Below are 14,125 nucleotides of genomic sequence, written 5' to 3' on the forward strand. Positions count from 1 at the left end.
CCCACTTGTGGCTTCTTCCCATTGCTCCTCTATGGCAAACTAGGTCCAGTTTTGGTTCTTTTGACACCCTTTACCTGCCTCAGGTGCTGCCCCTTGGGCCTATGACATCATGGCTGGAGGGTGGTGATGTCATACAGGGGCCAAGAATGGCGAGAAGAGGAGAGCTTCCTTTTCTATATACAGTAGAGTCTCACTTATCCAAACTAAACGGGCCGGCAAACATTGGATAAGCAAATATGTTGGATAATAAGGAGGAATTAAGGAAATGCCTATTAAACATCAAATTAGGTTATGATTTTACAAATTAAGCACCAAAACATCATGTTATGCAACAAATTTGACAGAAAAAGTAGTTCAATACACAGTAATGTTATGTTGTAATTACTGTATTTACGAATTTAGCACCAAAATATCACGATATATTGAAAACATTGACTACAAAAATGGCTTGGATTATCCAGAGGCTTGGATAAGTGAGACTCTACTGTATACACACACACACATATATATATATACACACAGTAGAGTTTCACTTATCCAACATAAACGGGCCGGCAGAACGTTGGATTAGCAAATATGTTGGATAATAAGGAGGAATTAAGGAAAAGCCTATTAAACATCAAATTAGGTTATGATTTTACAAATTAAGCACCAAAACATCATGTTATGCAACAAATTTGACAGAAAAAGTAGTTCAATATGCAGTAATGCTATGTAGTAATTACTGTATTTACAAATTTAGCACCAAAATATCACGATGTATTGAAAACATTGACTACAAAAATGCGTTGGATAATCCAGAACATTGGATAAGTGAGACTCTCCTGTATACACACACACATATATATACAGTAGAGTCTTACTTATCCAACACTCGCTTATCCAATGTTCTGGATTATCCAAGCCATTTTTGTAGTCAACGTTTTCAATATATCATGATATTTTGGTGCTAAATTTGTAAATACAGTAATTACTATGTAGCATTACTGCATATTGAACTACTTTTCCTGTCAAATGTGTTGTATAACATGATGTTTTGGGGCTTAATTTGTAAAATCATAACCTAATTTGATGTTTAATAGGCTTCTCCTTAATCTCTCCTTATCATCCAACATATTCGCTTATCCAACGTTCTGCCGGCCCATTTAAGTTGAATAAGCAAGACTCTACTGTATGTATGTGTATATATATACATATATATATATATGTGTGTGTGTGTGTGTGTGTGTATATGTATGTATGTATGTGTGTGTGTATGTGTATATGTGTGTGTGTGTGTGTGTGTGTGTGTGTATATATATATATATATATATATATATATATATATATATATATATGTGTATGTATGTATATAGTGAAGATATCTATCACTTTAGGGTGACCCCATGGATTGCGTTTCCATAGGTAGAAATGGTTTTGCTTGTTCTTTGAAATACAGTAGAGTCTCACTTATCCAAGCTAAACGGGCCGGCAGAAGCTTGGATATGCGAATATCTTGGATAATAAGGAGGGATTAAGGAAAAGCCTATTAAACATCAAATTAGGTTATGATTTTACAAATTAAGCACCAAAACATCATGTTATACAACACATTTGACAGAAAAAAGCAGTTATGTTATGTTGCAATGACTGTATTTAAGAATTTAGCATCAAAATATCACGATATATTGAAAACATTGACTACAAAAATGGCTTGTATAATCCAGAACCTTGGATAAGTGAGGCTTGGATAAGTGAGACTCTACTGTACAAGGAACAGGACCTGGGATTCATTGGAGGTCCTTCTGGGCTTCAGGGAATAACAACAACAACAACAACGACAACAACAACAACAACATTTCTTACCCTCCTGTTTTCTTTCTGGACTGGGGAATTGTTCATTGGAGGTCCTTCTGAGATTCATTGGAGGTCCTTCTGGGCTTTGCGGAATAACAACAACAACAATAATAATGTTGTTTCTTAACCGCCTCTCTTCTTTCTGGACTGAGGGATTGTTCATTGGAGGTCCTTTTGGAGTTTGGGGAATAATAACAATAACAATAATAATGATATTTCTTACCCGCCTCCTTCCTTTCTGGACTGGGGGATTCTGGGAATGACTGTCCCAAAAGGCACCTTCTCCCATGCTCTGGAAGTCTTTTCTTGCAGCATTTTGGGGGAAAGGGATCGAGGTCAGAGCTTGTGCCTCCAAGTTGCCTATTGCTTTATGGCAACACTATACATTCCATAGGGTTTTCTCTGGCAAGGAAGGCCAATTTCTTCTTCCAGAATAGAGCCTACAGAAGCATGGGTTTGTTGGCTGTCCTTCTGGACTTTGGTCTTCTCTTTTCGGACTACCAATGCTGTATTGGGGATTCTGGGAGTGACATTTCATAGGGTTTGCTAGTTGCAAGGGCTTTCACCTTGGTGTAATGGTACCTGGTAAGCTGGAATGGCTGGAGAGTTGGAAATAATAATAATAATATACTGGATTATTATTATTAATAATAATAATGCAGAACTCTAGCTGCAAAGGCTTTCACCTTGGCATAATGGTACCTGGCAAACTGGCATGGCTGGAGAGTTGGAAATAATAATAATAATAATAATAACAACAACAAACATCATCATCATCATCATCATCTGTAATATTAACAACACCACCACCACCAACAATAATAATGCAGAACTCTAACTGCAAGGGCTTTCACCTTAGCATAATAGTACCTGGCAAACTAGCATGGCTGGAGAGTTAGATAATAATAATAATAATAATAATAATAATCTGTAATATTAACACCACCACCATGAACAATAATAATGCATAACTCTAGCTGCAAGGGCTTTCACCTTGGCATAATGGTACCAGGCATGGCTGCAGGGTTGGAGATAATAATAATAATAATAATAATATACCATAATATTAACAATTATAATAATAATGCAGAACTCTAGCTGCAAGGGCTTTCACCTTGGCATAATGGTACCTGACATGCTGGCATGGCTGGAGGATTAGAAATACTGTAATAATAATAATATACTGTATTATTATTATTATTATTATTATTATTATTATTATTATTATTATTATTAGGAACCCTCAAAAGTGGTTTGGCCAATTCCTTCCTCTGCAATAGCACCTCCAGTGTCTGATATCCATTGGTGGTCTCCCATCCAAGTCCTAACCACGGCTGCCCCTGCTTAGCACCTAAAATATACCTTGAAATCTGGTGCCGTTTGCTCTATTTCCCATTTCCGGGCAGAAAAAAAATAAATGGTGCTGAAAACAGAGAGCTGCCATTCCCACAAAGCTTAGTTTTGACCTTTTATGTTTTTGGGGGGCAAATAGGTATATCTATATCAGATCACATAATGTGATTCCCTTCTAGTTGTGCACAGAAAATTGTCCCTAAAGTCCCTTCGGGTGGTGGTTAAATAAAGAGATCATCCCCCGAATCTGTACCCTTTCTTCCCCAGAGGGTACCCCAATAAAGCTGCAACGGAAGAAAGGGTTTTGTGGGAATCATCATAAAAGGAATTGTGCATTTTTTTCCCTTTTGCAGAATCTCCTTTTTCCCCCTCCCTTCTAGTGACAAATGACCCAGTTATGTAATCCTCATTTAACAGGCTCAGAAAAAGAGAGTGAGTGTGTGTGTGTGTGTGCGCGCGTTTTGGGACGAAATCTTTGGAGATTGGTGCAGGCCTGCGTTTCTCTCTCTTTGTTGAATTTACCGAGAAAGGAGAAAAGGGACAGCAGAAAGCAGACGTGGAAATCAATACCTTTAAAACTACCTGTTTTTTTAAATTTTGGCATGGACTTCCATAGATATAAACCCACTTCTTTGGATACATAATAAGTGGCAGCCATGGTTAGGACTTGGATGGGAGACTACCAATGGATACAAGGCATTGGAGGCTCTATTTCAGAGGAAGGAATTGCCCAAACCTCTTCTGAGGGTCTCCATTATTATTATTATTATTATTATTATTATTATTATTATTATTATTATTATTATCATCATCATCATCATCATCATCATCAATACAGATTATTATTATTATCTATATATATAAAAACTAGCTGTGCCCGGCCATGCGTTGCTGTGGCGAAGTATGGTGGTATGGGAAATAAAGTATTGAGGAACTGGTGGTAGTTAAGGTCAAGGGTAAAGGTTTTACCTTACATTAAGTCCATTATAAATGGGTAATATAGCTGTGTGGAAGGGCCTTGAGTCTACACTGCCATATAATCCAGTTAAAATCAGATAATCTGTATTTTATAGGCAGTGTGGAAGAGGCCTAAGTGAGGCCTAACTCTGCCTGGCCCCTGGGCTGAGTGGGTTGCTAGGAGACCAAGTGGGCGGAGCTTAGCCTTCTAACTGGCAGCAGTTGGATACAAACAATTATTCCTCTCCCTCTAATTAGGACTTTATTTTTCTTTTCTTTTTGTTGTATGAACGTTGAGGCATGGATGAGGGGTTGTGCTGCCAAGTTTAGTGTTTCTGGGATGTGTTGTTTTGTTGTTTTGTCCTAGGCCGAAATTTCATTACCCTTTTATATATATAGATGTAATGTGGTGCTTCACTATGGAGTAAACAACAAAACCACTGGACCAAGTCACACCAAATTTGGCCACAAAAGACATAGTCATCCAGTCTATGTCTTTCAATAAAAAAACCTAGAAAAATAAAGTCCAAATAACAGACCCACCCATTGCATCCCATGCATGCGCAGAGGTCCCCGGGGAACTGAAACAACTACATTATCCAGAGGACCTCATAGCTGTGTGTGGAGCCTAACACCACTTTTAAAAAATGTTGCCATGATGGAACAGCCTTGCAGCTTCAAAGCCAGGCTGCTACCTAACCAGAGGGATCCTCTGTTGGCCACCTTGAATACCATTGAACAGCCTTGCAGCTTCAAAGCCAGGCTGCTTCCTAACCAGAAGATCCCTAACCACCAGACTATACAACAGCAATGCGTGGCCGGGCACAGCTAGTTATTAATAATAATAATAAGGACTTGGGTCATCAAAGCATATTTACACAATTCTGGGGTGGGATCAAAAGTAATAGGATGCAAATCCTACATTTTCAAATGGGGTGAATATGGTCATAGAGGTCTATTAGATCTTTACAATGGTCAGTTAGGATGGATATGGGAAAGCCAGATGTCTGTATTGTCAAAGACTTTCATGGCCGGAATCACTGGGTCGCGGTGAGTTTTTTGGGCTGTATGGCCATGTTCCCGAAAGCATTCTCTCCTGACGTTTCAACCACATCTATGGAAAGATCCCTGTCATAGATGTGGGTGAAACATCAGGAGAGATTGCTTCTGGAACATGGCCATACAGCCCGGAAAACTCACCGCAACCCAGCCATACATCTGCTCCCCAAAAGTCAGTTTGCGATGGTTCAAAAACTATATTGTTGTTGTTGTTATTATTATTGTTGACATTATTTATTCCCCTCCTTTCCTGCTGTGGGGACTCAAGGTGGCTAACAATCCCACACGGTATTTAGCCTTCTTTGGCTGGGTGAACACTGCCATCTAATGCAGTTTGAATCTGCATTATATGGTCAGTGTAGATGCATATAATGCAGTTATATGCGTTATATGCACCCACACTGACCATATAATGCAGATTCAAATTGCATTATAAGGCAGTGTAGTTCCAGCAAAAAAGGGTTGAGTTTCACCAAACTACAACTTCCATCACTGCATTATAGGATCCTGTGATTTTGCTACCTGGATGCAGTTTGAACTGTCCTGGCTAAAAGCTATGGGACCCTGGGATTCGTAGTTTGGTGAGGCACCTTCACTCTTTGCAGAGAAGGCAAAAAGATCTTGCAAAACTACATCTCTCAGGATTTCATAGCATTGGGCCCTAGCAGTTCAAGTGGTTTGAAACTGCATTCATTCTACAGTGTAAATGCACACTTAGAATGAATTCCATGGTGGATTGGTGAGAAGGAAGGCAATGCCATTTGGATTTTCTGTCTCCCATCTGCTTAAATTAAATGGAAATAAATGAAATAATACATCAATGGAAAGCACCCTTCTGGTTATGGGACCAGGCCTTTGAACAAGAGTAGCAGTAGAAATGAGATATGATAATTATACAACTCACTGATTGCCCCACTTGGACTTGAAACGCGCCTGAATGTATATTTATATGTATAACTATGTAGGTTTTTTTAAATGTAAGCACTCAATTTTAATTTACGTTTTTAATTTAAATGGATTTTTAAACATGATATAAATTGTTTTGATATATATGTTCATGTTGTAAGCCGCCCTGAGTCCCCTGAGGGGTGAGAAGGGCGGGGTAGAAATGATGTAATAAATAAATAAATAAATAAATATCTACATTGCTATCTAATGCAGTTCGAAATTGCATTAGATGGTTGGTGTAATAGACTCATCTAATGCAGTCTACACTGACCATATTATAATAATAATAATACGAGGGTTATCCAGAAAGTAGATTACGTATTTATTTATTATTTATTTATTTACAGCATTTATATTCCGCCCTTCTCACCCCGAAGGGGACTCAGGGCGGATCACATTACACACATCAGGCAAACATTCAATGCCTTTTAACATAGGACAAAGACAAACAAAAAACATAGCTCCGAGCGGGCCTCGAACTTATGACCTCCTGGTCAGTGATTCATTGCAATTAATTACACTGGCTTGCTCTCCCGTCTGCGCCACAGCTCCGGGCTGTATTGGAATTAAAAATGAACAAAGTATAGGAGAAAACATTTACCATATGCAGTTGAAAGCCAGACCCAAATACCACATCTCAACATAGTCCACATTGAAATCTAGGCACTTATCATAGCAATGAATGAGCTTGGCAACTTGTTTCCCACAAAACTCTGCCGCTTGCGTCCTCGGCCACCTGTTTCTGCAGCTGCGCATTGTCGCTAGAACACTGCGTTGAGGATGCAAGCGGCAGAGTTTTGTGGGGAAGGAGTTGCAAAGCTCATTCATCGCTTTCTGGATAACCCTCGTATAATAATAACTTTAATTTCATATCCCGCCACCATCTCCCCACGGGGACTTGGACGGCTTACATGGGGCAAGGCCCAACAACACAATTAACATAAAATAAACAAAAAATACATACAGTAGAGTCTCACTTATCCAAGCTAAACGGGCCGGCAGAATATTGGATAAGCGAATATCTTGGATAATAAGGAGAGATTAAGGAAAAGCCTATTACACATCAAATTAGGTTATGATTTGACAAATGAAGCACCCAAACTTCATGTTATACAACAAATTTGACAGAAAAAGTAGTTCAATACGCAGTAATGTTATGTTGTAATTACTGTTTTTACGAATTTAGCACCATAATATCACGATATATTGAAAACATTGACTACAAAAATGGCTTGGATTATCCAGAGGCTTGGATAAGCAAGGCTTGGATTAGTGAGACTCTACTGTAATACACAACTCACAGTATAAAAATAGGATAAAAACAGCAATATAGGATAAAATAACAACATTATAACAATAATTAATACTATCAACCAGACACAATTTCTGTCGTCTTCATGAGTGGGTAGACTAAAGCAGCAGTACAGAACGGGATGATAACTATAATTGGTCTATATGTTGACTTTATTGTGCAGTTTCAAACTGCATTCAATGACATTGTAGATAGGGGCAGTACTTTCCTGTTTCTTATAATATCTGCGATCAAATGGATCATTTACAGATCTTGGAATGATTCCCTTACTTTTTTTGGAAGTGGATAGGAGATCCTGAGAGTTGTTGCCCACAAAAAGTAACTTTCCCAAGCTCCGTAGGCAGCTGAGATGGAAATGGTTTTGCCCGTTGTTTCCACCATGTCTCCTGTATCAATTTAACAATATAATAATATATAATACTCATATTATACTATACTAATATTATAATATACTGTATATTCATATAATATTGATAATAATATTATAATGTAATGCAATATAATAATACTACACTATTATAATTGTATATTTATACTACATGTAATATTACTAATAATATTGCAATATAGTCGTACAGTACAATATAATAATATATAATGCTTATATAGTGCTTATATTGTGCTATACTAATAATATAAAATATTGTGTGTACCTTATATACTCGAGTATAAGCCAACACGAATATAAGCCGAGGCACCTAATTTTACCACAAAAAAAAAAAAAAAAAAAAAACAACCTGGGAAAACATTGACTCCAGTATAAGCCGAGGGTGGTAAATTTCAGAAATAAAAATTGATACCAATAAAATTACATTGATTGAGGCATCAGTAGGTTAAATGTTTTTGAATATTTACATCAAGCTCAAATTTAAGATAAGACTGTCCAACTCTGATCCAATCATTATTCTCATCTTCTTCAATGCAAATGTGCTTATGTATCCTTTTAATAATAATAGAGTAAAATAATACATGTAATAATAAATAGAGTAAAATAATAAATGCAATAATAATAATAAGATCAGAGTGAAGTAATAAATGTATCAATAATAATAATAAAAATAGAGTAAAATAAATGTAATAGTAGCAACAATAACAGAGAAAAATAATAAATGTACCATATATTCTCGAGTCTCACTTATCCAACATTCGCTTATCCAACATTCTGGATTATCCAACGCATTTTTGTAGTCAATGTTTTCAATACATCATGATATTTTGGTGCTAAATTAATAAATACAGTAATTACTACATAGCATTACTGCATATTGAACTACTTTTTCTGTCAAATTTGTTGTATAACATGATGTTTTGGTGCTTAATTTGTAAAATCATAACATAATTTGGTGTTTAATAGGCTTTTCCTTTATCCCTCCTTATTATCCAACATATTCACTTATCCAACGTTCTGCCGGCCCGTTTAGCTTGGATAAGTGAGACTCTACTGTACATGCAATAATAAATAGAGTAAAATAATAAATGCAATAATAATAAGAGTGAAATAATAAATGTATTAATAATGATAAAAATAGAGTAAAATAAATGTAATAGTAGCAACAATAATAGAGAAAAATAATAAATATACCATATATTCTCGAGTATAAGCTGATTCAAATATAAGCCAACCAGGACCCTCACCCGAGTATAAGCCGAGAGGGGCTTTCTCAGTCTTAAAAAAAGGGCTGAAAAACTAGGCTTATACTCGGGTATATACAGTATATATAACTTTTAAGCCGCCCTGAGTCCCCTTTGGGATGAGAAGGGTGGGATATAAATGCTGCTAATAAATAAATAAATAAATAAATAAATAATAAATACAATACATGTAATAATAGAGTAAAATAATAAATGCAATAATAATAATAAGATCAGAGTGAAATAATAAATGTATTAATAATAATAATAAAATAGGGTAAAATAAATGTAATAGTAGCAATAATAATAGAGAAAAATAATAAATATACCATATATTCTCAAGTATAAGCTGACCCAAATATAAGCCAACCAGGACCCTCACCCGTGTATAAGTCGAGGGGGGCTTTTTCAGTCTTAAAAAAAGGGCTGAAAAACTAGGCTTATACTCGAGTATATACAGTAGATATAACTTGTAAGCCGCCCTGAGTCCCCTTTGGGATGAGAAGGACGGGATATAAATGTCGCTTAAAAATAAATAAATAATAAATAGTTTTGATTTTGCTAATGGAGATTGTCTCCTCCAGGTGAAGTGGTCACCTCCAACACGGAAGTGAATGAGGAGGAAGAGGAGGATGAAGAGGACGAGGAGGAGGAAGAAGAAGAGGAGGAGGAGGAAGGGGAGGGAGTGCCGGTTAAGAACCTGGGCTCCTTGGACGACGACGACGAAGACGACAAGGCATCGGACCTCTCTGACCAAGAGCTGGACCAGAACCTCAGAGCTCAGGTGCTCCAACTGCTGGACGACCTGGAAGAGGCCAGAGAGACGGCTCTCAAACATGAGGACGACTCCTTGGAGTTGCAAGGTGAGGATCTGCAAGGAAGGCAGAGCAAAGGGGGTGGTATGACTGGAGATGACACCACAAATATGGTTTACACCAGGCATGGGCCAACTTTGGACCTCCCTCCAGGTGTTTTGGACTTCAACTCCCACCATAGAATCATAGAATAGTAGAGTTGGAAGAGACCTCATGGGCCATCCAGTCCAACCCCCTGCCAAGAAGCAGGAAATCGCATTCAAAGCACCCCCGACAGATGGCCATCCAGCCTCTGCTTCAAAGCCTCCAAGGAAGGAGCCTCAACCACAGCCCGGGGGAGAGAGTTCCACTGTCGAACAGCCCTTCTCACAGTGAGGAAGTTCTTCCTGATGTTCAGGTGGAATCTCCTTCTTTTCCTGTAGTTTGAAGCCATTGTTCCCTTGCGTCCTAGTCTGCAGGGCAGCAGAAAACAAGCTTGCTCCCTCCTCCCTATGACTTCCCCTCACATATTTGTACATGGCTATCATGTCTCCTCTCAGCCTTCTCTTCTGCAGGCTAAACATGCCCAGTTCTTTAAGCCGCTCCTCATAGGGCTTGTTCTCCAGACTCTTGATCATTTTAGTTGCCCTCCTCTGGACGCTTTCCAGCTTGTCAACATCTCCCTTCAACTCCGGTGCCCAGAATGGGACACAGTGTGATTCCAGGTAACGTGGTCTGACCAAGGCAGAATAGAGGGGTAGCATGACTTCCCTGGATCTAGACGCTATTCCCCTATTGATGCAGGACAGAATCCCGTTGGCTTTCTTAGCAGCCGCATCACATTGTTGGCTCATGTCTAACTTGTTCCCCACGAGGACTCCAAGGTCTTTTTCGCACACACTGCTCTCAAGCCAGGCATCGTCCCCCATTCTGTATCTTTGCATTCCAGTTTTTCTGCCGAAGTGAAGTATCTTGCATTTGTCCCTGTTGAACTTCATTTTGTGAGTTTCGGCCCATCTCTCTAGTCTGTCAAGATCGTTTTGAATTCTGCTCCTGTCTTCTGGAGTGTTGGCTCTCCCTCCCAGTTTGGTGTCGTCTGCAAACTTGATGATCGTGCCTTCTAACCCTTCGTCTAAGTCGTTAATAAAGATATTGAACCGAACCGGGCCCAGGACAGAACCCTGCGGCACTCCACTCGTGACTTCGTTCCAAGATGTAACAGCTGGTAGGCTGTTAGGAATGGTGGGAGTTGAAGTCCAAAACACCTGGAGGGCCGAAGTTGGTGTAAACCATATTTGTGGTTTCATCTCCAGTACATGGTTTACCTGCATGTACAATATGACCCCCATCTCTGCAGAAATGGTATCCCATGGTTTCACTTCTTCTCTTAATGGTCTCCGATGCAAGCGTCACCCTCTTCTTGGAAAACAAAAGTTTAGGGCAGAGGCCTAAGTTGAACCTAGTTGAACTTTTGGATGCAACTTTGGTTCCAAATTGTTCAATGGCTGCTTACATTGGCCAGCTTTTGATTCTGCTCTTGTCTCCGTGGCAGGCCTGCTGGAGGACGAGCGATTGGCCAGCGCTCAGCAAGCGGAGATCTTCACAAAGCAGATCCAGAGGCTCCAAGGTGAGTCACTTTTCAGATGGGGATGGCTTGTGCCACGAGTGCGAATCTTGCTTCCTCAATATATGGTTTATTGGGCATTTCCTTGGTTTTCAGCCAAGGCAGATTTCCCGTTTGTTGATGTTGTTATTGTCAGGGAATCAGCGACCCGACTTGATTGATGAGCCAGGTCCCACCTCAGCTCACCCGTCAGACCACTCTGCAAAAGTGGCACCAACCAAGAACGACAACCTTGTTGATTTATATCTGCTGAAGCCAGCGGCACTGAAGCTTTATTTACATTATTTACAGTGCTAATTAACCAAAGCTATCAGGACACATGTTGCATCCACACGATCAAACATGGAGCACGTCCGTCTCTCACAAAGTCCATTCTCTCTGCACTGAAGCACCTCCTCTGCATTACACAGCTTGTGATGTATCTTCCTGTCACATAGCACAAACAGAAGTCTTTGCCATTTGCCCTTCCAGCAATCAATCAGGGTTGGCTGCAATTAACTCCTTGATTGCTGCAATGCTTGCCAGAACAATCGCACACAATTCCAACAGCAACAATCGATTAAACATTTCACTCTATATAACAAAAACACTAACAGTTATGTGCCTTCGAGCCATTGCCGAATCGAGACCCTAGAGCAAGGCTTTCCAAACAGTGGTGTCGGGGGACACTAGTGTGTTGCCTGCATTCCATAGATATGTCGCAAGAAAAAAGCCCCCACACCCTGCAAAACAAAGCCTGCCTGGAAGGAAGGCACAGTCAAAGCCCTCCTGGCAGATAGCCATCCAGTTCAAAAACTTCCAGATAAGGAGACTCCACTGGACTCAGGCAATATATTATTTATTTATCTATTTGCAGCATTTATATTCCCGCACTCCTTTCTCACCCCGAAGGTGACTCAGCGGAGATCACAATGCACATATACATGGCAAAGATTCAATGCCATTATAAGACAGACAACACATATACAGACAGACAGTAGAGGTAATTCAACATTTTTCTAACTTCCGGCTTCTGGAGGTTATGCTCAATTCCGGCCACAGGGGGAGCTGTCGCGTCATCTTTTTTGATTGTAGTATTTCCTCCTTGTTCTTCGCTCACCGGCAGTTTTATGGTGTTGTAAATGAAATTAAATTAACCTTCCCTCGTTAAGCAGTCCCTAATTTCTCTACTCACTGCTGCAGCTGTTTTCAAACTGCTTAGGTGGACAGGAAGCTAGGCTAATAAATGGTTGGGTGCTCAATCCAACGCGGGCTTCGAACCTATGACCTTTCGGTCAGCAGTGATCTATTGCTGCTGGCTATTCACCAGCTACACCACAGCCCGACCCACTAGAAGGGATCCCCAAAGGGGCCAGGCTGGGTTAGTAGCCAGCTGCAATAAATCACTACTGACTGAGAGGTCATGAGTTTGAACCAGCCTGGGTCGGATTGAGTGCCTGACCATTAAAATAGCCTAGCTCATTGTTGACCTAAGCAACTTGAAAGATAGTTGCATCTATCAAGTAGGAAATGTAGGTACCGCTTTATGCAGGGAGGCCAATTTAACTAATTTGCAACACCATAAAAATCATCCAACAGAGTGCAGAAGAATGAGGACGTACTCCATCAAGGACTCGGTATCACAGTGGATGATGAAGCAGCAGCTCCCCCTGTGGAATCGAGCAGACCCTCAGGAAGCCAGAAGCTGGAAAATGTTAAATTGCGAGATTTTCAGTTGTGGGAATATCCCGGTTTCCACAACTGGCCAGAAAATACAGATATTCGAATCTCTGTATGTCCCTACACTCGGAAAATATGGGGAAATATGGAATTTTTAAATGTTGGTTTGTTCCCGGGTTATACATGTCGGTTCCTGATTGGTTGTATCCTAAAAACATGGCAACAGTTGACTAGAGGATGAAAATTTTAACCTGGCCAAAGAAATTTCATCCTCCACACAGTTAATGAAGTTTGTGGCACACAAACAAAAGTTTTGCCATGTAATCAACTTTCCCCATGTTTTTATGTTAAAGCAATGAGGAACAGACAAGTATAATCCAGGAACATTACCCTGTTGTTCCCATGCACAAGTACACGGCCAAACCTGTCTGGACAGATGGCCATGCAGCCTCTGAATGAGAAAAATAATGATGAAGTTCTGTTCCTGGCTTGAAAGTGTCACTTCCTGTTTATTAGTGTAGTCCTGACTTTTAAAGTAGTGGTCCTACTCTACAAACTTTGTTTGTGGCAACTTTCACCATCTTTTCAGGATGAAAGCAAAGAGAAACAGATATGTATGACCCAGGAACAAAACTCGTACGAATATTTGTCTCTCAAAGCTCATTTATACGGCAAAGATTATATGAAACCTACAAAGATGATATTATCTGTAATGATATACTATATAATATTGTATGAAACTCTTGTTAGGGGCTTTTTGTTTCAACAATTTTATGAATGGTGTTCTATTCTTAAAGAGTTTTCTGGTTTTCATTCATTACAACTGGCTTCTTTATTTGTATACTTGTTTGTATTATAGGGGTCAAGTGATACGCTTAAAAACTAAACAAAGCAGGATTGTTACAAGGCAACGTCTTAGGAAATTTGAACTCTTATGAAAGAGTTCCAATT

At 39.4% G+C, this 14,125-nt stretch overlaps 1 protein-coding gene and 1 long non-coding RNA gene across 9 annotated transcripts in view; one reads left to right on the forward strand and one right to left on the reverse strand.

Annotated features, from left to right (window-relative positions):
• ccdc136 (coiled-coil domain containing 136) overlaps positions 1–14,125 on the forward strand; it is a 57,751-nt gene that overhangs the window by 5,753 nt on the left and 37,873 nt on the right. For all 8 annotated transcript variants that reach the window (XM_062983391.1, XM_062983387.1, XM_062983389.1 and 5 more), the window contains exons 2-3: positions 9,682–9,960; positions 11,444–11,518. In XM_062983391.1, coding sequence (XP_062839461.1) covers positions 9,682–9,960; positions 11,444–11,518 — 354 coding nt within the window. The remainder of the gene's footprint in view (positions 1–9,681; positions 9,961–11,443; positions 11,519–14,125) is intronic.
• Positions 6,463–9,365, reverse strand: LOC134299695 (uncharacterized). Its single transcript, XR_010006954.1, has 3 exons — positions 8,119–9,365; positions 7,736–7,851; positions 6,463–6,708 (listed from the first exon to the last, which is right to left on the reverse strand). It is a non-coding gene; the product is annotated as an uncharacterized LOC134299695 (long non-coding RNA).

Source organism: Anolis carolinensis, chromosome 5, assembly GCF_035594765.1.
Source record: "Anolis carolinensis isolate JA03-04 chromosome 5, rAnoCar3.1.pri, whole genome shotgun sequence".
Lineage (NCBI taxonomy): Eukaryota > Metazoa > Chordata > Lepidosauria > Squamata > Dactyloidae > Anolis > Anolis carolinensis.